Raw genomic sequence first — 26,625 nt, 5'->3', positions numbered from 1 at the left:
CTCTTTGGTTGATGTCTCAGGTAGCTTTCACTTTATCATGTGCTAAAACATGGTTACTCTTTGGAGAGCTGTTGTTGCTTGAGATAATTTGCAAAATGAACAAAATGTCACACCATTATTATTTAAGCTTTCTGTTGTGAGCTTAATATTAATTAATATTAATATTACTATTTCAAAGTGCTTCCTGTTGCAATTACAATAAAATAGAAGTTCGTACTGATATTTATTTTATTGATTTGGTTTTGTTTGATTTGATTTGTCGAGCCTTTTGTATGCTGCTTATTAAGCAATCCTGACAAAGTAAGTTTGTGTCTTTATAACATCCAGAAATTGTGACATTCATTTCCTATCAATGAAGTCTTTTCCAAATATGGCTACTGATTGACCCCCTAATATTCTATTCCATTGCCAAGGGCTCTGCTTCTATGCACCCCTCCAAAATGGCTAGCAGTGAAGTATGGCATCAGGTAACAATGAGATGGCTTCTTTGATAAGTGAGTTGTGGGATTTCATTGCTGTCCTCCCTTCAGCGGCTCTAAACAGGAGAGTGGGAACAAGGGTCTAATAACTGAATGTCTTGGATTTTGTTGCTACCACTACCCTTAAAGCAGGAAGAAGCTGCTTGTTGTAAACAGCCCTTCAGCAAAGTGGCAGATCAGCATGAGATGACACAAAATGTGGGCCATATTTAAAGAGAAGGGGAGCAAAATATGAGAAAGGGAGCAGTTGCATTTGCCAAACATTCCCTTTGGATAAGTGATTGTGGCTTGAACTCAAGACTCCACAGTTGCAAATCAGAGCTCTGCTAATAATATCATGCAGCATGTGAACATGTTAAGTATTTGGAACATGTTGCTGCTTCAGTTAGCATTAATCTTGAGAATGGTGATATGATTCTCAAGGTGAAGTCTCTCCCAAGATAAAAGACAACCCACTGCCCCATCTATTGCAGAGAGCTTTATGCATTAATTTGCTACAGTATGATTAATAATTGTACTACTACTACTATTGTTATTATTATTATTTCTGCCTCATTTCTCCCAACAAGGGACCCAAAGTGGCTCACAACATTAAAATTCATACAATTTAAAAATACAATAAGTTAAATATTAAAAGATAAATTAAACAATATATGATTTAAATTACAATTAAAAGATTAAAACTTGAAAACAAAAAAGATTGAGGGGAGGGGGTTCATTTCTTGTTGGGGTTTTTTGTAGTGTATTAATGTGTGTTTTGTAGTGTATTAATTCAAATAAAATGTTAAAAAAGATTGAAAATTCTGCTAAAATTGGGTTCAGGGATTCAGTTATAATTGTTAAAAGCCTGCCTGAAGAGATGGGTCTTTTGCTTTTTTCGAAAGGATAAAAAGGAAGGGGCCATCCTGATCTCCTGAGGGAGAGTGTTCCATAGCCTGGGAGCTGCCACAGAGAAGGCCTTCTTCCATGTCCCCATCAGCTGTGCTTGTGCTGGCAATGGCACTGAGAGGAGGGTCTCCTCTGCTGCTTAATCGCCAAGAAGGAGCATATAGGGAGATACGGTCCTTCGGCTAGCCTGGACCCAAGCTGCATAGGGCTTTATAGGTAATGACCAGCACTTTGAATTGGGCCCAGAAATGGACTGGTAGCTAGTGCAGATCTTGTAACAGGTGTGTTATATGCTTCCTGTTGCTGGCCTTTGGGCTACAGTAAGATTGGCTATAAGAAACTGGGGTCACTTAGATGCTGAATAAATTGAATCTATTTTAATTTAAGTCTCAGGTACCAGAACAGAATTGGGAATCTCTGGCCTTCTAGATGTTTTGAACTGCAAGTTCCATGAGCCTTTTCCATTGCCTGTCCTGGCTCAGGCTTCTGGGAATTGAAAACATCTGGAAGTCCAAAGATTTCTCAGCATTGTACTAAAATCTAAATGAAATACTGTTTTCCCATGAGTCATTGCTAGCTGATTTCTAGCATAACATGATGACATGTATGATCAGTTTTATAGGAAACAAAAGTACATAGCAAGATTCTGTCCTTGAGTGTAAAATGTGTGTACAGTAGTGCCTTGCATAGCGACGTTAATCGGTGCAGCAAAAATCGCTGCTAAGCGATTTTGTCGCTATGCGATTTAAAAAAGCTCATAGGAATGCATTGAAACCCCTTCAATGCGTTCCTATGGGCTTAAAACTGACCTTTAAGTGAAGATCCTCCCTACGGCAGCCATTTTCGCTGCCCGGTAACTGAGGAATCCATCCCCAAACACAGCGGGCGGCCATTTTTTTACCCGGCAGCCATTTTAGAACCGCCGATCAGCTGGGAGAAAATCATCACTTTGCGATAATCGGTAAGCGAAACAGGGAACCGATCATCGCAAAGCGAAAAAAACCCCATTCAGACCATTGCAAAGCGATCGCAAAATCTTCATCGCTATGCGATTTTGTCGTTACACGGGGTGCCCATTAAGCGAGGCACCACTGTATCTTTAGCTGAATGGCTCCTCATTTGGCCAGCTGGGAGCCCATGGGGTGACCTCATTTCGTGATTGAAGAGGACAGTAGGAATAGTTGAATAGTGTATTTTGATAGCTGTGGTCTACCTGGAAGCCCTCAAGCTTTCAGCATTCTATCTGATTGTCTCCATAGCATTGGACAGTACTTTATGCTTGTTTTCTTTTCTCATCCAGATAGTACAACTGTACATGCACTTAGCTGTAGTGAAAAAAAAACAGCCATTAAGCAACCACAGAAATCACTGATTTATTATGATGTGAATGTTTATAGAATAGAGTCCACTTCACATATCTGTCTTTCATAATATGGAAAATAACCAGTGCAACCATAGCAAATAGGACTGCTGTATACAAAGTGCTTCCCAGTCATTATGATACTTCAAGCAGCCGTTCTTCCTCTTCCACTCTTACTATGGTATGTGCAAAGGCATACAAAGCTTCAGGCAACCTTGAGCTGGAAATTTCTTTCTTTGTGCTACACCTAACTATGGTAAGGCTAGCTCTGATGCACTTTTCCATAAACCATATATTTTGGAAGTTAATTTTTGAATACATGTTCAGCTTATCAAAGAAATGCTGGGAAAAATGTTTACTGAAGCATTTTCTTCATATACAGTAAAGGCCAAAGAGGGGATGTGACAGTCAAGGTCAAAATCCTCAGATAACACTCAATTATTTATTACTCAGCTTATAGTAACAGCGGGTAGTTCAATATGTTAATGTCAAGTAGACTCTGCCTCCCTTTTATTGACTCTGAGTAAAATTAGGGAGAAAGAGCTGATAATGTGAATTGAATGGGGAATATTGAGCGATTCCTTGTTCTTGGCCAGGAACAGATACATTTCATGAAAAGAAAGATCAGCTACAAGATGTCTCATTTTAATAATTCAGAGAAATTCCAAATACTAGGTGATATCTCAACCCCAATTATAACCAAAGGAGACTGGACCTATGCAATGTGATAGTGTTTAGAAATTGCTTAAACTATAAAGATTCCTAGATGCATCCAGAGGGATAGTGGCCCAGGCTAATTTCTCAAATAAGTACATGGGTGAGAAAAGGCCAGTGTTTAGTTGAAAACAGTTCTGGCTGTGGCTTGAAAGGATTTGTGGTGAATATGTATAACAGTCAACCTAAAGGTCTTTGCAGTATAAGAGAAAGGAAGTACAAATCAGAGGAATGGCGAGCAGAAAGAACACAACTACTATCCCTGTTCCAGAAGTATTCATGAAGCACTACCAGGAGAGTCCATGTGATCTGTAATAGATTCTACAGCTATATTTGTTATCAGAAAAACCGTGTGTACTTCCCTAAATCTCATTTTATTTCAGTTTTGTTATTTGATTTGTGTCGTAGCTATGTTTCCAAAACTGGGACCCAGGATGGATCACATGATAATTTTTTTTTTAAAAAAAGATTTCTTCAGACCTGCTTCTTGTTCCATTTGGCTTTTGTAGTGATGTAGGCCCTGAGATGCTTGTGCCACAATTTTGATCTTTTGTATTGCTCAGAGTCACCTGCCGGTTTCTCATCATCCCATTTCCAAGGCCAGCAATCAAGTCATGATACTTGCTGATGCTCACACTTTGAATACACATTCCCGTCTGCTTTGTAAACTTCATCAGGTTTATATGTTTGGTGTGAGGTATCGGTGCCGCTCATCATCAGATTTCTTTTTTCTCCAGGTCTCCTTGTGGGAACTCTTGATGTTGTGCTGGATTCAAATGCAAGGGTAGCCCCATACCGAATTCTATACCAGGCTCCAGACTCTATGATATACTGGACTATTGCCTGTGGTAAGTAGTTAGACTATGATAAAAAAAAAAGTATCAGTTTGCTAAATTTAAAAAGCCGGTCGTCGTTTTAGCCAGGAGTCTGTAATTACCAGACTGGAAAGATTGATTTAATCTTAAATCATTTAATCCCATCACATGTTTGTTTTGCAATATGGATGGTCTGCCACCTATGTGTTGGTAACTGTAAGGATGGATGTGCCTCACATTGGCCTGTTTTTGAGACTGATTCAGACACTGCAGCTAGTGCAAAATGAGATAACCATGCTATTCAGTAGAGCTCTCTGCCATACACAAACGACCCCTGAGCCAAAAGGATTTGCAGTGACCACCAGTTACTTGTTGAACTATGCTCAAAGTCTTATAAAGCTCCAAGTATCTCAGAATGGGGTCATCTAACAGGATGTTTATGTTCTGCAAGGGAGACCTTGCTGATCGTACCTGGACTGGAATCCTGTTTGCTTATGTGCTTGTGTGAGGACAACTGTGTGAGTGTTTTGCCCTCTCTGGCAGGCTCTCTGTGGTACGAGCAGGCAAGCACTGATTGTGAAATCAGTCACATAGCTGATTGTACAACATGGATTATGCCTGAGGGGAGAAAATGCTCTGTGATTTCTTTATGTGTGAAACATTAGAAGGATGTTTGCCCTTGGCTAACTGATACGTAATTGGTAGAGGCACAGAATAGACCCTTTGCATTATGTATCCATCACGTGGAAGGACTTTCCTCCAAAAAATCAAGCAGGCTCCCAGTGTAACGTATTTCTGCTAACAACTTAAAACTTATTAGTTTGCCTAGCCATTTTTCTGACTTCAGTACTGCCAGCTGCCCAAGATCATTGTGAATGGACAATTTTACTGCTTAATTTGTTTTATTATATTTTCTAATCAGTTTAACTTAATGGATTTACATTAAGCTTTTTTGTAAACATGAAGTATGTACATTTTAATAAATCATAAATAATACATCTTACTGTTTTGTAATATAGGCACTGGAAACTGGTAAGTTTATTCTGAGTGATGAATCTGATATTGCGCAGATGGAACATTTGTTTGAGAATGGGGCCATCAACTCATACATTTTTTTCTTTTCCTTAATGTTCTCTCCCATAAGAACTCCTTCCTCTTTTCCCTTGGCAATATGAACTGTGGTGTATACCTGTATCTACCTAGATGATAATCATGGTTCATTCAAACGGTGATTAGTGTTAAACAGATTTTGCAAAACAGCTCTCAACCATTGGTAGAGATGTATTTCTTTAAAACATATATATATGCTGCCTGTCATCATACTAGATTTCAGAACAGTGCACAGCTTCCAAATATCCAAGCTGTGTGCCTTTCTTACTTCTGACTGAGTATATCATGAATCATGTGAACCCTTTTCTTTTGAGGAAAGAGGAATTATAGGCTTACTTTACTTAAAATGTTAAGTGCAGCTATAAGTAAGATAAATTAGATCAGCTTTTTTCCTCATTTGATTCTATAGCAATGCAGTGTATTTTTCATTTAGAGATACAACATATCTGTAGTAAAAAAAGAACCCAAAAATCTTTTAAATTAAGTCAATGAATGCCTTTTGGGTATCTCTCTTTGAATGTACATTATTTTGTACAGTATTTGTATCTGCAGTGATTAATTTGTTTTCAAAATTAGTTTCCTTAAACTGGAGTTGCACTATTTGTTACTTATAAAATGACCCAATGGATAAGATGACCCCCCCTTTCTAATCCCCACATTAGAAAATTTGCAGGATCACACCCATTTGTTCCTGAAACCAGTATAAATTTGGCTGCTTCAGGATCAAAGGAGTGCGATCCTGCCACCTTTCACAGCTGCTTTACTCACTTCCTAAGCCCTTTCATGGGTGCTTCACAATCAAAGGGGTGCGATCCTGCCGCCCTTTCATGGCTGCTTTACCCACTTCCTAAGCCCCGCAGGGCTTAGGAAATGGGTAACACAGCCATGAAAGGGCAGCACACTCGCACCCCTTTGATCCTGAAGCCCTTTCATGGGTGCTTCAGGATCAAAGGGGTGCTTTGCAAAAGGCAGGGAAAGCGGCTGCCTTTTGTGTATAAAACAACCCTCAATTTTTTTGTCTAATTATTTAAGTTTAAAGGGTCATTTTATACACAGAAAAATACGGTACCCCATCTAGATCATGTGCTTACTGCCTTATTTATTAATTCATTAATCATATATTTACCCTACCTTTAACAAATTGACATTTATTGAAAAGAAGTTCACCTCTTTTACTGTGATCTAACCATGTGACCATGGAAAGATTGTCTTCGGACAAAACGCTGGCTCTATGGCTTGAAGAGCGGGATGAGCGCTGCCCCCTAGGGTCGGACACGACTGGACAAAAATTGTCAAGGGGAACCTTTACCTTTACCTTTAACCATGCATAGGTTTGTAGCATTGTTAGATACAGGTATTCAAGTGCATACTCAAGACCATTTGGAGCCTGCTTGACCTTAATTTTTTTCACATATGTAGTGGGTATACAATTGTTGTTGTTCTTTATTCGTTAAGTCGTGTCTGACTTTTCGTGACCCATGGACCAGAGCATGCCAGGCCCTCCTGTCTTCCACTGCCTTCTGAAGTTGGGTCAAATTCATGTTGTTTGGTCAAATTCATGTTGTTGGGTATATAATACAAAGGGCCTATTTTGTGTCCAAAAATGGATCAGTTAGACCAGGTCAAAAGTCCTTGTCATGTTTTACACATACATAATTGCATAATTGCAGATTATTTGCTTTCTCACACATTTCTTGAGGGCCAGTTTTCCACATAGTTTGAAATGGCAACTTTGGTGAAATGTGAAGAGCTGTGAAAAATCCTCTCAAGGCAGCAGTGATCACTGTCTTGACTGATTTATGCAAATTGCAGAGAACATGCAATCTGTGAATGGAATGCATCTACAAAATTGGGCATTTTGTATTTGTGTAAATCCAGTGTCCTTTCTCCACAAAAAGCCAGGTGCATACACACACAGCAAGCCCAGAAAAATCCAGTGCTCCTGATCAGTAAAAATCTACACATGGTGGCAGCAATGATGTTGTAATAATTTGTTCAAATAGCATTAGATGGCAGGTTGCTCAAATATCTTTCACTGTCTTCCAAATCCCCCAAATCTTCTCGGCTTGCTTGCACAGTCTAGCATGAAGCCTGTCTACAATTTGGCCCTTGTTGCATTGAAAGTTATGAAATTAGTTTTAATGGAAAAATTCACTGCCCCCACAGCTGAGCTATCAGAATTCCAGTATAAATTTGTTCTGTAATAGCTGCCTTCCTTTTTATTCAGTAGTTTTATAATCATAATGATTCTCTTAGCAACCCCCCAGCCATGCTGATTTATGGAAATATGTGTTATGTTAACTAATAATACCATTTGAGATGTTTACTATGTGGGGTTTCATGATTTATAACTATTTTATGGTTTTGTGTATTGTATTTTATTAAATATTAAATAAAATATTAAAAAAGAGATACAGTTATGAAATTAGTCTATTTTTAAGGTGAGAGGTTGCTGTAAATATCCCTGCCAATATGCTCCTCCTTCAGTATAAACCAAGCTGGGGAGGGGTGGTCTCATTAAATGATGGTGGAGGATAAACATAATGTTCCGTGGTGGCTCATATGGGTGTTGAGATGGCTAGGTAGACAATACTAGAACCAGGCAAAGGGTACAGAAGAAGACCGTAAGGGCTAGTACTAGAGTGCAGAGAGGAAGAGGCGTTTGAGTTAATTGGCCATTTCTGCCATATTGCTCAGCTTCAAAATGCAGAAACAAAATGATTTTGATATATAGAAATGCTATATTATAACCTCAAGCATAATTATCCATAACTCAGAAGTAATTTAAAAGATGAATGCAGAACAGATATGGTGACAGTGCAGTAATACCACATTTTTTATTCTCCACCAGAGAGCTAATTTATTTATTTATTTATGGCTTCTCTTTCGAGTGATTTTGATTTAAGTGCAATGCCCATATGTTACTTCACAACTCTCTGTAGCTATGTAAAAGCTACTGGAATAATAACTTGGCCTTTGAACCCCATCTGTAATCATAACAATTCATTTTCATAGCGTAATCTCAAGCAAAGCACAATGTGATGATCATATATGAGCCTTTGCTCCTGTTGCTTAAATTACGTAGGCTCTCAAGATTTGTGTTCAAAGTGCAGTGCAGAAATACAGGGAAGCTGCAGAAAAATGATCTCATTCTTCATCAGCTGAACAGGGTTTTGAGATAAGCTTATGCTTCCAATTTCATGGTAATAATTTCTCTACTCTGTTAGCTTTATAATATACTGCATGGGAAGCAATTTGATTTGCGCACTGCATGTTGCTATGGCTTTCTGACACTTGCTATAACAAAGCCTGCAGTTGATTTACAGAATATGTATTGTAACATTTTATTAATGCAGCAATTACAGTATCTTTAAGTATGTTTTAGCTGAAGTTAAGCATATTTTAAATGCTTGGTAATTTAAAGAATGAGGTTTATGCATAGTGTATTTGCTGGTATGGAGAAAGGAATGGCTATGTTGTTATTTCCTCTATGCCCTCTTTTTTTTCCTAATCAAGGATCCTACATGAGTAGCCTTAATTTCCACATTTTTTAAAATATGTTGTATACATAATGGTAATTAAGTTTAAGCATGTTAATTTAAAAGAGATTAGAACAGTCTAATCTCTGGTATTATACTGAATCTCCATTTCTTAGTTTGGTCAAAACATAAAGCCTCTGTTAGCAAATGTTTGCAGTAGGTTTTTGCCAGTCACCGTACAGCTGTTGATCATGCCTCAGTGTGCGAAGTAAGATTAAGAGAGGCAACCAAGCTTTGTAAAAAAAAAATGCTAAACGTCTAGTCTGAAGCAAAAGAACGATCATTTTACTAAAGTCTAGTATAGGTCAGCTTTCTTTATGGTCTAGCTCTTGCTTCCATATATCAGTACAGGAAAAACCATAACTGACTATGCAGACTTTTGTCGGCAAGGTGATGTCTCTGCTTTTTAAGATGCTGTCGAGGTTTGTCATTGCTTTCCTCCCAAGAAGCAGGCGACTTTTAATTTCATGGCTGCTGTCACAATCTGCAGTGATCATGGAGCCCAAGAAGGTAAACTCTGTCACTGCCTCCATATCTTTCCCTTCTATTTGCTAGGAGGTGATGGGACCAGTGGCCATGATCTTAGTTTTTTTAATGTTGAACTTAAGACCATTTTTTGCGCTCACCTCTCTCACCCTCATTAAGAGGTTCTTTAAGTCCTCCTCAGTTTCTGCCATCAGAGTGGTATCATCTGCATATCTGAGGTTGTTGATATTTCTTCCAGCAATCTTAATTCCAGTTTGCTCCTCCAGTCCGCCCTTTCGCATGATGTATTCTGCATATAAATAAGCAGGGAGACAATATACAGCCTTGTCATACTCCTTTCCCAATGTTGAACCAATCAGTGTTTCCATATCTAGTTCTAACTGTTGCTTCCTGTCCCACATATAGATTTCTCAGGAGATAGATAAGGTGGTTAGGCACTCCCATTTCTTTAAGGTCTTTCCATAGTTTGCTATGGTCCAAACAGTCAAAGGCTTTTGCATAGTCAACGAAGCAGAAGTAGATGTTTTTCTGGAACTCTCTGGCTTTCTCCATAATCCTTCGCATGGATTGGTCTCTAGTTCCTCTGTCCCTTCGAAATCCAGCTTGTACTTCTGGGAATTCTCGGTCCACATACTGCTGAAGCCTACCTTGGAGGATTTTGAGCATAACCTTGTTAGTGTGTGAAATGAGTGCAATTGTGCGGTAGTTGGAGCATTCTTTGGCACTGCCCTTCTTTAGGATTGGGATGTAGACTGATCTTCTCCAATCCTCTGGCCACTGTTGAGTTTTCCAAACTTGCTGGCATACTGAGTGTAGCACCTTAACAGCGTCATCTTTTAAGATTATTAATAGTTCAACTGGAATGCCATCACCTCGACTGTCCTTGTTGTTTGCCATGCTTTCTAAGGCCCACTTGACTTCACTCTCCAGGATGTCGGGCTCAAGGACCGCCGAGGAATTGATGGTTTTGAATTGTGGTGCTGGAGGAGTCTCTTGAGAGTCCCCTGGACTGCAAGGAGAACAAACCTATCAGTTCTGAAGGAAATCAACCCTGAGTGCTCACTGGAAGGACAGATCCTGAAGCTGAGGCTCCAGTACTTTGGCCATCTCATGAGAAGAGACGACTCCCTGGAAAAGACCCTGATGTTGGGGAAGTGTGAGGGGAAGAGGAGAAGGGATGACAGAGGATGAGATGGTTGGACAGTGTCATCGAAGCAACCAACATGAATTTGAGCAAACTCCAGGAGGCAGTGGAAGACAGGAGGGCCTGGCGTGTTCTGGTCCATGGGGTCACAAAGAGTCGGTCACGACTAAACAACAACAGTATAGGTCACATGAACCTGGTCAAAATGGAACAAATCCATAGATGGCTGAAATGTTTTTTATTTTATTTTATTTTATGACTTCTACCCCGCCCATCTAGACTAAACGTGTACTCTGGGTGGCATTACAAATTTAAAAAACAGTTAGACCAATAAACATATGCATAAATCCAAGATGGCAAAAATGTAAAATTTAAAATACAGCAGGTGGGAAAGCCTGCCCAAATAACTAGATCTTAACTTTACTCCTGAAGCACCCAGAGAGGGAGCCAGGCAGATCTCCATTGGCAAGTTGTTCCAGTGGTGAGGGGCCAGTGCCGAGAAGGACCAGTTCCTCGTTCTTCCAGAACTCCCTCAGCATTAGGCCCCTCAGCTGCCCGGCCTGGCTGGAACAACAACAACAACTGGCAGAACTGGTAGAAGGCGCTCTGCCAGATATCAAGGTCCTAAACCATTTAAGGCTTTATATGTCATTGTTAGGACTTTGAAATCAATGTGGAAACAAATGGGCAGCCAATGCAAGGTGGCCAGAGTGGGGGGAATATGGTGGTATCTTTTCACCCCTGTAAGAAGTCTTGTCGCTGTATTTTGCACCATCTGGAGATTCCGCGTCGGTCTCAAAGGCAGCCCCACGTAGAGCGCATTACAGTAGTCTCCTTGAGGGCAAGGACACCTGGAGAGACCCATTAATTCTTGCCATAGCTCATTCAGATGTTAGAGATAGGCAGGAACCTCAGTCCCTTCCTTCACCTCCATGGCCAATTACGCACTCACCTCTCCTCCTCTTCAGCTGTTTGACTAGTCCTTGGCAGGGACACGGGGGTTGTCTGTCCTGACTTCTTCTCTGGGTGGGCAGTCAGCCAAGGAGGGGGGCAAGGAAGCCTGTGCTCCTATCAGATTTTAGTCAAACAGTCAAAAAGAAGGAAGAGAGAAGCGGTCACTGGCTGGTGTGTGAGGGATTCAGCTGTGGAAGCAGGAGAAGGGAACATATAGCACCTGCATACAAACCAGCATGAACTCCAAACAGGTTTGTGTCCGTCTCTATTGAGAACCATCATTTCTGATCTTAGCTTGTTCTGACACCAACGTTTCAACAAACCACGGTTCCCTGAATTCCAGCTTATCAGAGAACTGTGATTTAAAGTTGAGAGCAGATCCTTCTAATCTCTTCTTCCTGTTGTACAAAGGAGGAGTGGTGACAGAGAAGTATGTCTGTTAAGAACCATAACCTTGTTCAATAATGTGATCATATAATTTCCCATTAAGCAACGGTGTTTTGTTGAATGAAACTATTTTCCTTTAATGGTCTGCTTAAATTGTACATTATGCAGCTTTCACCTCTCTAATGTGTCCGATGTTACTTATACTAAATGTAATAGTAAGAATACTTATACATTTTGTGCTTCTTGATGAACAGATTACAAGAATCTTCTGTAATTTATTTTATTCTTACCTTAGGTTGTTCAAGGAAAGAAATAACTGAAAACTGGGAATGGCTTGAACAGAATTTACTACAAACTTTATCTATCTTCGAAAATGAAAATGATATAAACACATTTGTCAGAGGAAAAATACAGGTAGTAGCTGTATTGTTAGCATGGTTATTTGTCTGTTTGAGTAGGGAAAGCTAATACGTACATTTATCTTTTATACTTGATTTGCTGACTTGTATACTTTTGTCTTTAGAAACGCACTCCTATATAAAGACTATCTTGTCTAGCTTCAGGAAGCACAAACCAGTATAAACAGCCATGTCACTGTGATGAAGCAGAATACAAAGGATGAGATCCAACAAATTGCCTTAGGCATATGCCTGAGGTTCCTGTTAACCTGGTTGGATTTTTGAATTTTTATCTTATGAACAGACAACACATACATAGATTTGAGCCATATCATGTGTATTCAGAGAGATATTGCCATTTGAGAGACACTAATGGCTAAAACCTTTTTTTTTTTTTTTGTCAAGATGGGAGTGATTGGGTAGTTCTCCACACTTTGGCCATATGGAGTTCCCACTTACCCTTTTCTCTCCAAAGATTCTGTGAGAAGATTCTGTGAAGAATTTCTAGCTCTCTCTGATTAGACTGTAATTAGAACTCCTGTTGTCTTTGCCACTCTCAAGCTGGTGAGACATGCAAGCCAATAAATGCTGAAAAGCCCCATGTCTCAGCTGTCCTCTTCTTCAGCATCCTAATTAAGTTGGATTTAGCGATTTAGGCTTTCTCTTGCAGTTGACAGAAACAGTGCTATGGTAAGTTGGTTCATAGGCTAAAAGGGAGTGTGTGGTTGTGGTCCCCAGTGGCTGGAACGTAAACACAAAGTGTATACAACTTCACATGCATTCTGGGTGACCAGCCTGACCTGTGTGATCCTCTGTTCCAGGGTATCATCGCAGAATATAATAAAATCAATGGTATCAGGGAAGATGATGACACAGAGAAATTCAAAGAAGCAATAGTGAAGTTCCACAAATTGTTTGGGATGCCGGAGGAAGAAAAACTAGTGAATTACTACTCCTGCAGTTACTGGAAAGGAAAGGTCCCTCGCCAGGGCTGGATGTATCTCAGCATCAACCATCTGTGCTTCTATTCCTTTCTCATGGGGCGGGAAGGTATGCAGGAATGGCTTCTACATTCATTAGTGTACTTCATTAGCCGTTTAGTCATGGTGTGAAGTAAAAAAAGAGAGCATTCTTAACATTGGAAATATAGGGAGGCGTGTGCAGATATCTGGAAAGAACCACTTCCTTTGAGTTAGCTTTCATGAATTTGGCATAGTCCAGGAGTTGACAAAACCCAAGCACAGAATGTTACTTTTTAACAGCAACTTATTCCATTACTCACAACAAAACAAGATGGGGTAGGTCTAACAGTAGCAATCTGCTACTGATCCACTAACTTGGATCAATAGCAGATTGCTACTTTTACACCTACCCCATCTGCAAAAATAACTTGTTTTGTTGTTGCTTATGAATACATGGGAATTTTCCCTGGTGCGCTCTAGTGGTCATTTTTGTTTATGCTACACTGAAAGTACTGGAATAAATAAATACATTATAAAGCAAAGTTCCCCTTGGTACTTCCTTCCCAGATGCTTTGAACTATGACCCCTATCCAGTTGGGGACAGGAGAGCATTTCTGGTCCAAGGAAATGTCAGGTTGCCTGGAGTTCTACAGTGAGAGATATTTTACAAGCATGTAGTGGCTAGATTGAACTATCATAACATGTATTTCCATAGAACTCTCTCCACCCACAACTTATTTGAATATATAGAGCAGGATGAGCATTGGGAATTAAAAATCACATCCATGTTTGGTTGGGTGCCATCTTGGCTGGCAGAATTATAGAGAGTCTTCCTAAATAAAGCGTCCATGTTTGGAGTTGTTGTGCCTCTCAATAGCAGATATTTTGAACAACAGATATGAGAGGGCCTTGCTTATGGATCCTCCTGAGCTACAATGTGCTAGTCATAGACTCTAGAGACTGATACGGAAAGTAGGTTATACTGATTCCATGTCTCCCAAAGGTGACTTCTAAACATCAGTCCTACCCAGTGCCTCATCCCAGCTTTCAATGCCAAGCCTAATGGAAAGTGGCAACTGACTTATACCAAATCACATTGCTCGCATGTGCAAAAGCCGCACACCCCAGATTCACTTGCTTGCTTGCTTTCTTCCCCCCCTCCACCTCTGGGGCCACATTCGTGCATGTATTCCCCTGCATAGGGCCTCTCTTCCTCTCCCTCTTTCCCCCTTTGCTCTCTAGCTGACATGTCCTATTTGTTGTGCACATGCTCCGTTCTCTCTCATGCACACCCACACGCTCCTATTCTCACATGCACACATACCTGCTCTTGTAGCTTCTTGTGCATCTGTGCTCTCCTGTACTTGCTCTCTCTCTCGTGCACACATGCCTGTCCACATTTGTTCTCTCTTCCCTTTATCTGCTACTCTCCTGCATGTAGGCAAGTGCAAACCTGCCCATTATTACTCACTCACGTTTCTCACATGCATGTTTGCCCACTCTCTTGAGCGCACACCCTCTCTCATGTATGTGTCCATGTGCCTGGCTGCTCTCGTGTGAGCCTACCTGTGTTCCCTCTCTCTGGCATGCATGCCTGCTTTCACAGTCTTACTTTACTTATACTCGACTGCTCTCTCACCTACAGCAGTGGTGGGCAAATGTGGCCCTCCAGAAGTTTTTGGACTTTATTTCGTATAATCGCTAAACATTGCCCTTGCTGGATAGGACTAATGGGAGCTGTAGGCCATAAAAATATGTGAAGGACCACCACTGCTCATGGGGGCTGTGTATCTTTAACTTGTTTTCCTTTGATTAAACTCTTGTTTTGCAACTAAACCATAAGTTGAGTTTGGTATATGTTGTGTGTGTGTGTGTGTGTTTGAAGTGGTTATTATATTAATTTAAGGTATGGTGGGGGGCATGTGACCTTCCAGAAGTTGTCCAACTGCAACTCCTATCATACCTTGCCATTGGCTATGGTGACTAAAGCTGATGGGATTTGTTTCTAACAACATCTGTAGACTCGCCTTTTTCCCAGTCGTGATTTGATGTGAGAGAGGTCTCTGAAATATTTGTACTCTAGCCAGGTGCCTTCAGGTTGCTTATAAGGAAAGTGATGGCCATGTCCAGCATCGGCTATTTGAGAGTAACCCTCTTGAGGGCACTGACACTTATCTAAATAGGTATTCATGGGACTTTACTATGAAGCATCGGAATAAGACAATTGTATCAACTCAATTGCTGTTGTAATTACTGAGAGAGCTTGGTTTCTGCTGAAGCTTTTCTTCCTTTTGACCAGCTAAGCTCGTCATCCGGTGGGTAGACATCACCCAGCTTGAGAAGAATGCTACTCTGCTTTTGCCTGATGTTATCAAAGTCAGCACAAGGTCCAGCCAGCATTTCTTTTCGGTATTTCTCAACATCAACGAAACCTTTAAGCTAATGGAGCAGCTCGCCAACATCGCCATGAGGCAGCTTTTGGACAATGAAGGCTTTGAGCAAGACCGGTCACTCCCCAGGCTTAAAAAGAAGTCCCCCAAAAAAGTATCTGCTCTGAAACGGTAGGTTTCCAAGTTGGTGTATCTGTTTGTGTCTTTTTTTATTTCAAAACCTTGGTGAAATTTATGTCCTCCTGAAATCACAAGTGGGTGTAACTGTTCCTGCTCACAGTGAGCTTTCCCAGTGAAAGTACGGAGGTTTGTTCAGATCTCTGGGTGCCATTGTAGAACCCAACGAATGAGGAGGAGGATTCTTTTCCTTTCAGAGTCAAGAGATAGTGGATGGAGGCAGAGAGTTCAGGCACACAAGTGCTGATTAAAATACGTGGTGATTAGCAACTAGCATTCATTTTGCTGGGTCTGCTCTAGGTAGGACTAATGTTAAATGATGCTTGCATAACGCAGCACATGGATTTCAAAGCAGCTGACTCCAAATGCAACTGTGTGATCGCTCTATGCTAACTATGATATTCTGAGCTTGAGCACTATTTCCTGACACTTGCAGGTAAGGGTGGGAACTCACTCCCTACACAGAGGCGGACAGGGGAACAGAGATTGCTGTACTGCCACTGCTGGGGCCACATTCTTCACTGCCTTTGTTTCCCTTCTCTCCTTTACATGTCTTGTCCTCTCTACTCTTTGGGCTTGGGACCTGCCTTTTTGTTTCTTTATTTGCTCTTTCTGCTGTGTAGTGCTTCATGTTTAATGATAGTGCTCTACAGATAATATCAATATCCCACAATTGATTTGTTTGTAATCCCTCTGATTTTAGAAGAGCTTAGATTTAAGGAAATGAAGCTCACACTTGCAGCTGGCTCAAGTGGAAAGAAAAAGCTTGTGTAGGCAAATGGACCAGGTCTATCAGTCGTGGTTCCTACTTATGATTGCCGTATATTACAGTTACTGAAAAAGAGGGGAAGAAGGACGGTCCTAATGTGTGGATGTCTTCCTTCTGGCGTCCTCTGGGGGAACAGAAAACTGGACTGGATAGGCTTCTGTTTTGTCCTTGTGTCAGACCCGGGAAATAATTCATTAACATCTAAGGTTGTTTTCACTTAACTTGGGCCATAATGGCAGTAGTTTACCATTTCAATCTAATTCAGCGCTTCCAATATGACATCAAGGAAGTTTTCTTGTTAATTGCCGTTAATTATCCCCATGCCCTCTACCTAGAAGGCCACCTGTTGAGCAATTTCTCTTTCATTGTTAAAGGTTATTTGATATGCCAGTTTCTCTGAGATCTAATTGAAAGGGTGTTGAGATGCCAGGAAAAGGTTGAGTCTAGGAAGGGAAAAAAGTGAATAGTAGTTAGGATTGAAAAGATAGTATAATGGATAAAAGTCAATCTGCTTATTAATTACATATTTTCAAGTTGGTTCTAAATTATGGCAGTCCTCCCAGAGTTTTTATGGAATGAAGTACTCATTTGTAGTTTACCAGTTCCTCCTCCTGATGTCATTCTGGGACCATACAGCTTTTCCCAGGGCTACGTAGGTGGCAGGGCAAACCCAATTACGTAATTCTGCTCTCAGGAGGCACAGTGGGGATTTGTGTTCCAAGCCCTTGGCTCTGCAGCCAGGCACTTCTCGCCATTGAGTTAGTTAATTTTTTTCCAATCCAATGCTCAGTGCACACGTATCACTGTATAGTAGTACAGTGGTACCTCGGTTTACGAACACCTCGGTTAATGTCATTTTTGGTTTACAAATGAAAATCCATTGAAAACAATGGCTCAGTTTATGAAAATTTTTTCGCAATATGAAGCAAGTTTCCCCAATTTGCCATGTTTCAAAAGGTGATGTGTGATGTTTTAAAAGTTGAAGTTGGATGTTTGAAATGTTATTGCTTGATTAATTATGTCCCTGTACAGCATTTATGCCTTTAAAGTACACTTTATAAAGAGTTTTGAACAAATAAAATACTTTTTTTTTTAAAAAAAAAAAAAACTTTTTTCTGACCTCTGGAACAGATTAATTGGTTTTCAATGCGTTCTTATGGGAAACCATGTTTCGGTTTACTTTTTTTTTTTTTTTTTTTTTTTTGCAATACGAAACATCCCGGATAACGCATTAAATTCATAAACTGAAGTACCACTGTATATATAATTTTGGAGGAAACACAATGCAAACAGTGTTCTTGCCTAATTTTTTTCCATAAAAAACTTTGTTTAAAGTGCAGCATAGTAATATACAAGTGTACTGAGAAATAAGTCCACTGAATTCTGTGGGATTTACTTTTACATGCATAGATACAAGACTGCAGCCTTTTATTTCCAGGAAGCCCATTTCTCCAGATGATCTGGTGAATAAATGTTTAGGTCTTCAAGGTATCCTTTGTATATCCAACCTGCCTGCTTTTTTTGAATCAGGAGAGGGACAGAAGTTAGAAAACAAAAACAAAACATGTTTCATTTTAAAATACAACTATGTGGTTTGACATCAGTACAAATAGATGTAGGATTTTTTGTTCACATTACTCTCTGTTAGTTTATGAGTTTAAAATACTGCTTTTTTCAAAAAAAAAATTGTTTCCATGCTTTATTTCTCATCTGAATGATCCTAATGTGTGTGACATTATGTTTATAAAGTATTAAAGATAACAGTTTTTCATCTCTTCATTAGTACTGAATAAAACAATGCCCCTTGTTTTGAAAAAACACCACCACCACATTTCCTACTTCCAAACCTACTTCCAAACCAGTGCCAGAGATATGTGTAGTGAGTGATTGTGGAGCCAAATGATGCCGTATGTTGACGAAGATGGATGAGGGTCAAAAGAAGGGAAATAGCTCTGATCTAGATCAGTGTCAAAATGTTACTGAACAGATTGTGAACCACATCCCATTCTTTAGCAGGTCCAGCTTACTGAGCTGAACAGCTTCCAGACATGTTAAACTGCCACCCCCCATCTGACAACCCTGTTATTGCAGTTGTAGTCCATATACAGTCGTGCCCCGCTTTACGATTACCCTGTTTAACGACGAATCCGCTTGACGGTGAGGTTTTTGCACTCGCAAAACGATGGTTTGAATGGGATTTTCCCGCTTTGCGACGATCGGTTCCCTGCTTCGGGAACTGATTTTCACTTTATGACGATCAGCAAACAGCTGATTGTTGGGTTTCAAAATGGCCACCGAGTGTACAAAATGGCTCCCCGCTGTGTTTAGGAGCCATTTTTCGCTTTACAGGCACCTGAAAAAGGCCACTCCTATGGAGGATCTTCGCTGGACGGTGAGTTTTCAGCCCACTGGAACGCATTAAGGGGGTTTCAATGCGTTTCAATGGGTTTTTTAATTTCGTTTGACGACGTTTTTGCTCTACAGCAATTTCATTGGAACGAATTAATGTCATCAAGTGAGGCACCACTGTATAGGAAAAAAAGTGCCAGACCAGGGAATGGAACGTTAAACCAGCAAAAAATGCACTTTTGAAGGATTCTATAACAAATATGCCACTATAAGTGTCAGTAGTAACAATCCACATGCCATTCTATATGAATCCTACAACCAACAACTTGATTAATGAATTAACACTCATTCATTGACTTAAATTACTCCATTCCTCAATGCAGACAACACCAAGTTAATTTCCTCATTTTGATTGATTTGATTGTTATACCTCTCATCTTACCAATGGTTATTTCTAATGGTTATCTTTAATGGAAGTGTTGAACCGAGATTGGGGTTCACTTTGAATCTGACGGTGATATTAACCTTAAATAGTTAGTTAGTAAGATGGAACATTATACACAGGTATGGCTACAAATACATTCTCCCATAAAGAAATAAATTCTCTGCCTGTTACTCATGTTTGAATTGCGTATGTGTGTATATAGCTCTCATTCATTTATCTGGTCTGTGGGTGATGATGTGTATCGAAGCTGAATATGAACACTGACCCTCTGAAATATGTTCTTCAGGGACCTTGATGCCAGAGCAAAAAGTGAAAGGTACCGTGCCTTGTTCCGACTTCCAAAGGATGAAAAACTAGATGGGCATACAGATTGTACTCTATGGACACCATTTAACAAAATGCACATTTTGGGTCAGATGTTTGTGTCTACAAATTACATCTGTTTCACTAGTAAGGAAGAAAACCTGTGTAGTCTCATTATTCCACTTCGAGAGGTTGGTATACTGTATTGCATATGTCATACTTTGATTTCTTGGTTTCCAGGTTGCATCTCAGTTGCTGGAGTCCATTACATTTCAGTTTGTGGTAATTGTTTGGTTTGTATAAAGTTATACAGAAGGTTGATGCTGTTTCTTTTTTTTTCACCACAAAGATTTATTAAATTTTAAGTCCTGTTCTTTTAGCTAATATTAATCTACAGTAAAGTTAACTGCTGTATAATGTATGAAGGATAGAATAGTTGATTCTGCACTTTAATGACATACAGTCTAATGGACATAATACACAATAAAAAAGGAGCCAGGAGGGAAGAAGGAAATAAACAACATAAAGAATGTTTTCCTGTTTAATTGGAGTATGCTTTGTTAATGTGGCTGTCTTACATTAGGAAATAGATTTAGCTTTAAAGAAAATAAAAGATGAGCCTAGTTGAAAGGGGAGACTGAGGGGAAAGAACATAAGTACAGTGGTGCCCCGCTAGACGCTTATCCCTCATGATGTCGAAATTGCTTGACGATTACATTTTTGTGATCACTATTGCGATCGCAAAACGATGGTTCCAATGGGGGAAATCCGCTTTACGTTGATTAGGAGCCTGTTTTTTCCTGCTCTGCAAAATGGCTTCCCTCCCTTCTCAAAATGGCTGCTTTCCAGTTCCGCAAAATGGCTTCCCTCCCTTCTCAAAATGGCTGCTTTCTGGCTCCGCAAAATGGCTTCCCTCAGCAAAATGGCTTCCCTCCCTTCTCAAAATGGCTGCTTTCCAGTTCCGCAAAATGGCTTCCCTCCCTTCTCAAAATGGCTGCTTTCTGGCTCCGCAAAATGGCTTCCCTCAGCAAAATGGCTTCCCTCCCTTCTCAAAATGGCTGCTTTCCTGTTCCGCAAAATGGCTTCCCTCTGCAAAATGGCTTCCCTCCCTTCTCAAAATGGCTGCTTTCCAGACGGAAGCTTCACATTACAGCAATTTTTAACAGCTGATCAGTGGTTCTCTATGGGCAATCTTCGCTGGACGATGAGGTATTCCCCCCATTGGAATGCATTGACCGGTTTTCAATACATTTCAATGGGGATTTTTTCCCCGCTTGATGACGATTTCACTTAACAGCGATTTTGCTGGAACGCATTATTGTCGTCAAGTGGGGCACCACTGTAACTGAGACACAGCTTGTGAATACAAGTTAGCACAATGCTAAACAAAGAAATGAATCCTTTTAGTTAATGAAACATTAAAACCCTGTAGTAATGGCTTGACCATACATCATTAAATTAAAATAAACAACTCAAAGCTAATAAAGCCTAATGCAGTTTTTATTATTTCTGATCAACAATTTGAAAGCAGTAGTTTACAGATATTAAATAATTTTCTTCATGCTCTTGAGGTCTTCCATAATGTTTTATTTTCTCAAGTTAAATTTAAATCTAAATTTACTGTGCAAGAAATAAAAATATCACAGTCCTCTTCCCTTCCTCCATTCATTTTACAAGAACCAGTGATAACATCAACACAATGTTAGGAGTGGACTACAATTAAGGGTAGGGCACAAGTTTTGCATGCAGAAGGTGTCTGGTTTTAAGAAAGAGATCAAGTGGCAGATAATGAGAATGATATTCTACCCAGAACCCAGGAAGTCTATTGCCCATCAGAATAAACACTATTGAGGTACGTTGGCAAATATTCTGATCAGTTAGAAGGCTGCTTCCTACATTGGCAGGACCCAACTGGCCATTTGAGCAATATAGTGTCACTGTCAGAGAAGATCAATACCTCTAGTATTTTTAGACTTCATCTACCACCTTGTAGCTTGCTTTTTGCTTTGACTGATTTTGTCTCAAGTATTCCCTTTATAGACATTTCTCATGTGCTTGATGAAAGATTGTCTTACAGGAGCTGACGTGCTAGATCAAAACAGTGCTCCTTGCAAACGAGATTCCGTCACTGAATGAAATGATAGCATATCTTTGTCTCTGCTCATGGCAAAGTCTTCCACTTGTTCTGATCAGACTAATTAAAACGGGAAGATGATGATTTATTATACAACACTGATCATCTACTAGTTCCTTACAGGAGTGCAAATCTTGGGCGGCTCAAGTCCAGGACCAAATTGGACACCTTAAGGTTTTATAAAGAAGGAAAGCTTTGTCCTGGTAGATGTTTGGGACTTCCGTTCCCATAAGCCCTGACAAACATTGCTAGGAAGAACAATTTCTTGGTGTAGTCCAAACCATTTGGAGGGCTAAAGGCTCCCATCCCTCTTATAAAGTATTTAGGTTAACTGTTGTGAAAGTGTCAAAGGAAAGTACTGGAAAATATATAGAATATTTCTGCAAGCTACGGCTGTAAAATTGTGTTATTGCTCTGTGTTGAAGAAATACAACTTTTTATATGAGTATTTATTTGCTTTTGCTTGTTCTTTGCTTTAGGTGACTATTGTAGAAAAGGCAGACAGCTCAAGTGTATTACCTAGCCCGCTATCCATCAGCACAAAAAACCGAATGACATTTCTCTTTGCCAATTTGAAAGACAGAGACTTTCTAGTGCAGAGAATTTCTGACTTTCTTCAGCAGACTACCTCTAAAATATACTCTGAAAAAGAGATTTCTGGAAGCTACAATAGCTCAGATGATGAGGTGAGGATTCCTTCTCTTCTTGAAATTATTTCAGTTTAACTTGGTTGTATAAATATTCTCTGTTGACATGAATCTTCCTGAGCCACATGTTTTAGCTGGGGAACATGTGAGGATTGCTTCTTTGTAGATAAATGTTTACATCAGGGAGAAGGCTGTTTTGTATCCTGAGATACTCTAAATGTGTGAACACCTGTATCATGGACTTCCTTAAATGTTTTACCTTGGTGTTTGAGAACTATTTGGATCAAGTACAGTGGTGCCCCGCATAGCGACGATAATCCGTGTAGCAAAAATTGTCACTATACGGATTCGTCGCTATGCGAAAATAAAAAACCCATAGGAACGCATCAAAACCCGTTTAATGTGTTCCTATGGGCAAAAAACTCACCTTTATGCGAAAATCCTCCATACGGCGGCCATTTTCGCTACCCGGTAAGTGAGGAATCCGGGCGAAACCACAGCGGGTGGCCTTTTTTTAAACCTGGCGGCCATTTTGGAACCGCCGATCAGCTGTTGGGAAATCATCGTTGTGCCAAAATCAGTAAGCAAAACAGCTTACCGATCGTCGCAAATTGATTTTTTCCCCATTAGAAACATCGCAATGCGATTGCAAAAACGATCGCAAAAAATTCGTCGCTATACGGATTCGTCGTTAAACGGGGTGCCCGTTAAGCAAGTCACCACTGTATTTCTGTAAGAAAAAAAAGGAAGTTTTCATGTAGTGGGCTGGCACAATAAATAACTACAAGAGCCACAGTGTGGGTAGCTAATATATACTGGGTCCTAGGTAGATCTGACAAAGTGTCAGACTGATACACCTAGCTAAGACTGTAGCTACATGACAAGATTCGTAGGTACTACCTGAATTACCATAATTCCACCCTATAGAATCTTGGTCTTTCTTGTATGAACTATGAGTATATCTACACAACACACTTCTAGTAGTTTGATACTACTTTGTGATGACTCCAGCCTGTGGACTCCTGAGATGTGTTTAGGTACTTTTAATTGTCTGCTGGAGAGCTCCAGTGTTATAATTTGGAAATACTGCACTGGCATGTCAGCAGAAAATTCTAAGTCTTCACTATACAACTAATTTCAAGATTCCATAGGTTAAAGACATGGCAGATCAAGAGGAATCAAACAGTGGTAACTCCATAAAATAAATACATGTATCATCCACACAAGATAAACTTTTGCAAGATCATACTTGAGACAGATTTGTGATGTGATGTACTTGCCACTTTACTGCACCCAAGGCCCTCTCTCTTCCCAAAAAGCTTCACTAGAAGGCTGTTCTCTGCTGCCAAAAGGAACAAGGAGGACCTGTGCTTGCTTGGTTGTGGTTAGAGGGGCTTCATGGCACTGTGGTTAAATTGAAGTATTGCAGCTAAAACTCTGCTCACTACCTGTGTTCAATCCCAGGTAGCTGGCTCAAGTTTCATTCACCCTTCCATCCTTCCAAGGTCAGTATACAGAGTACCCAACTTTCTGCAGGGGAGCAATGTGTAGCCTGCATAATTAAATTTTTAACCACCCAGAGACTGCTTTAGTGCTATGGGGCAGTATATAAGCAGCACACTTTGCTTTGCTTTATTCTCTTGTTGTTTTGTATGTTTTTGATATTTGACATATGTTCTAGGACTGAGCTCAGTTCTAGGCTGTGATTTGATTGAGTACTTATTTTTGTAGTTCTGGAGGACCAAATATGCAACATGAACATCATTTTAGATATGTCTTAGGAGCCAACAGGACTCCTTAGTTGACAACATTAGGCAGTTCAGATGTATTGCCAGATCATTGGAGCCTGACTTTAAAAACATGATATCCTTCTTCTCTTCTCCCTTTGTGTGCTTTCTGACTTCCCATCCAGGCTTGACCAAATGATTGTGTGCTGAGCAGTGGTTTCCACAAACCACATTTGCCCTGATTCAGCCCTTGTAGCAAATTGTTGTTTGCACAAATGAGGAAGTTGGAGCTCACAGAAGAAGAGTATAAACGTGAATGGCATTTGTAAGGGCCAGAACATGGTTTGGCTTTTGATCTGGGATTGAAAGGAAGGCATAGAAAAGAAAAAAAGAGTGGAAAGGGAGACGTATGTCTCCTGTATTTGTGAAACTTGTCCGGCAGAAGCAAAAGGCTCCTTTAAAATGTGTTTCTTTTTCCAGCAATTTGCAACTTTTTATGTAGATGATATGTTGCACAGAGAGAGAAATACTCATGGTTTCTACAGATTGATTCAGACATAGCACCAATTTGGTATTGCAAGAATATGTTTTCAAAGACTCTCAACCTTGCACATTTCCCCTACTCTCTTTCTTGACCCCTCACACTTCTCTTCTGTCTTTCCAGGCTTGAGGCAAAGTATTGTTACTTTGTCCAAATGATATTAGCATATGCCCTATAAACTCTGTTTTTCAATCCTGGTTTACAAGGCTAGCATAAATCATACTTTGTCTTTTTGTTAAGGTAGTAAGTTGTGATTTGCTTTAAATCAAAACAGGAAAGAGAGAGTCATTGCTTGGGAGAAGATTAAGGAGCCCACAAGTCTATTGCTCAGGCATATAAGTTGGATTCAGGCTTTACAAAAAGGTCAGGACACTGAAGATCAAAAAGCCTTCTGCCAGCCTCAGATCCTGGTGCTATAGTTCCAGAATCTCATATTGCTTCTTTTTAAAGTAACCATTTGCCCTTACTATTAAATGGGAAGGGGCCATCCATATTCAGAAGGTATCATCTTATCTGGAAAATTGCCCGATGCTGGCATAAGCAAAATGCTTCCTATTGACTGTTGAATGTTTGCCAACTTGCAGATGAAACACACAGCAGTACAATGTATCATGGTGGAGAGAATATAAAATTACAGTAATTAATTATAAAAATCATATTGTCTGGATTGCAAATGGATTCGAATTAGCTTGGGGACATTACCAAGACTGAAGATTTTAAGACATAATATGTGGCTTGCCAAGATATTATGTCTTGTCAGTGTTTTTTAAATGATGGCAATGAGCCATTTAAAAGCAAACCTCTCTAAATCAGAATACTTTTTAAACTGTTCTGTTTGTTTTCAGATGTGCTACTTTTCAGCATGACCAGTTTCTTATAAAAGACTGAAAGTAATAATACTTCTGCACTTTTGGAAAGGTCATAAAAAACTGTCAGTGATTCCTCTGTTCCTGCTTTGGGTTCAGTATGTCCACAGGGGTTCCTTTCAGCTATTGCCATGAGTCTGCAGTGCTTGTGATACACCAGACAAAATGCAGTCCATGGGTCATGTATGGCAGCACAGTAGGGGCTCAACCCTTCTGCCTAGCACTTGAGGGAACACCATAGAGGTGTCAAAAGCACCAAGCAGCCTCACAAAACATGATGGGACTGCTGCATTTGCCATTGTATGTCACAAGATATGCAGGCCTACGGTGGAATGAAGTACCAGGGGCCAGCCTGAGATGTTTTGCTACCTGAGGCAAAATACAAGGTGCTGTGGCTACCCTTTCCATGTTGAGAAGGCAGTTAAACAACACTGATGACAGATCTTGCACTTCACCTGAGAGTGACAGGCTAGCTTTGGGAATGCAAGGCAGCCATCTGGCTTTCCTCGCATATAATTTAAATACACACACAGAGAGAAGAAGTGGCTCAGAAGACTTAAAACCATGATGCTGAAAAAGGTTCTCCTCACTATTTTTCCTCTAGACATCCTTCTTTCAGCTTCCGCTTTCAGTTGATAATTTCCCAAACAAATTTTGTTTCTGGCAAACAGTGATTATTTTAATCACGCTATAGTCTCTTCACTATATAGTTAAAGCCATTTGATGCCATTTTTAACCGCCATGGGTCTGCCCTATATAGTGCTGGGATCTGTACTTGGATATAGTACTTAGAGTTCTCTGCTATAGGGCTGTAGGAAAGTCTCCTAGAGGTTTCTAGCAGAATAATTTAAGTACCACAGACAAACGACTATCTCACAGTTCCATAAGATGAAGATCTGAGAGTTGAAGTGGGCATCAAGCTGCTGTAACTGCCTAGTAGGAAGACACTTATTTTCTCAGGGCCATGACACCCAAGGGCATAGTTACTCAACCATTCAACCATTGCTAACTAGAGAAGACAGTTACTGAGGCCCATATCCT

General features: G+C 40.1%; 1 protein-coding gene across 3 annotated transcripts in view; it reads left to right on the top strand.

The window, feature by feature from the left end:
* The window catches only part of TBC1D9 (TBC1 domain family member 9), a 72,141-nt gene that overhangs the window by 16,807 nt on the left and 28,709 nt on the right, over positions 1 to 26,625 (top strand). For all 3 annotated transcript variants that reach the window (XR_013545860.1, XM_020783060.3, XM_073001630.2), the window contains exons 2-7: positions 4,179 to 4,289; positions 12,172 to 12,290; positions 13,096 to 13,324; positions 15,536 to 15,797; positions 19,653 to 19,860; positions 22,283 to 22,489. Coding sequence is in view for 2 of the 3 variants with exons in the window: in XM_020783060.3 (XP_020638719.3) it covers positions 4,179 to 4,289; positions 12,172 to 12,290; positions 13,096 to 13,324; positions 15,536 to 15,797; positions 19,653 to 19,860; positions 22,283 to 22,489 (1,136 nt within the window). In the remaining variant the exon portion in view is untranslated. The remainder of the gene's footprint in view (positions 1 to 4,178; positions 4,290 to 12,171; positions 12,291 to 13,095; positions 13,325 to 15,535; positions 15,798 to 19,652; positions 19,861 to 22,282; positions 22,490 to 26,625) is intronic.

This window comes from Pogona vitticeps, chromosome 5 (genome assembly GCF_051106095.1).
Source record: "Pogona vitticeps strain Pit_001003342236 chromosome 5, PviZW2.1, whole genome shotgun sequence".
NCBI classification, from domain to species: domain Eukaryota; kingdom Metazoa; phylum Chordata; class Lepidosauria; order Squamata; family Agamidae; genus Pogona; species Pogona vitticeps.
Note: the sequence above shows the minus strand (reverse complement) of the source record. Positions and strands in the feature narration are given on the sequence as shown.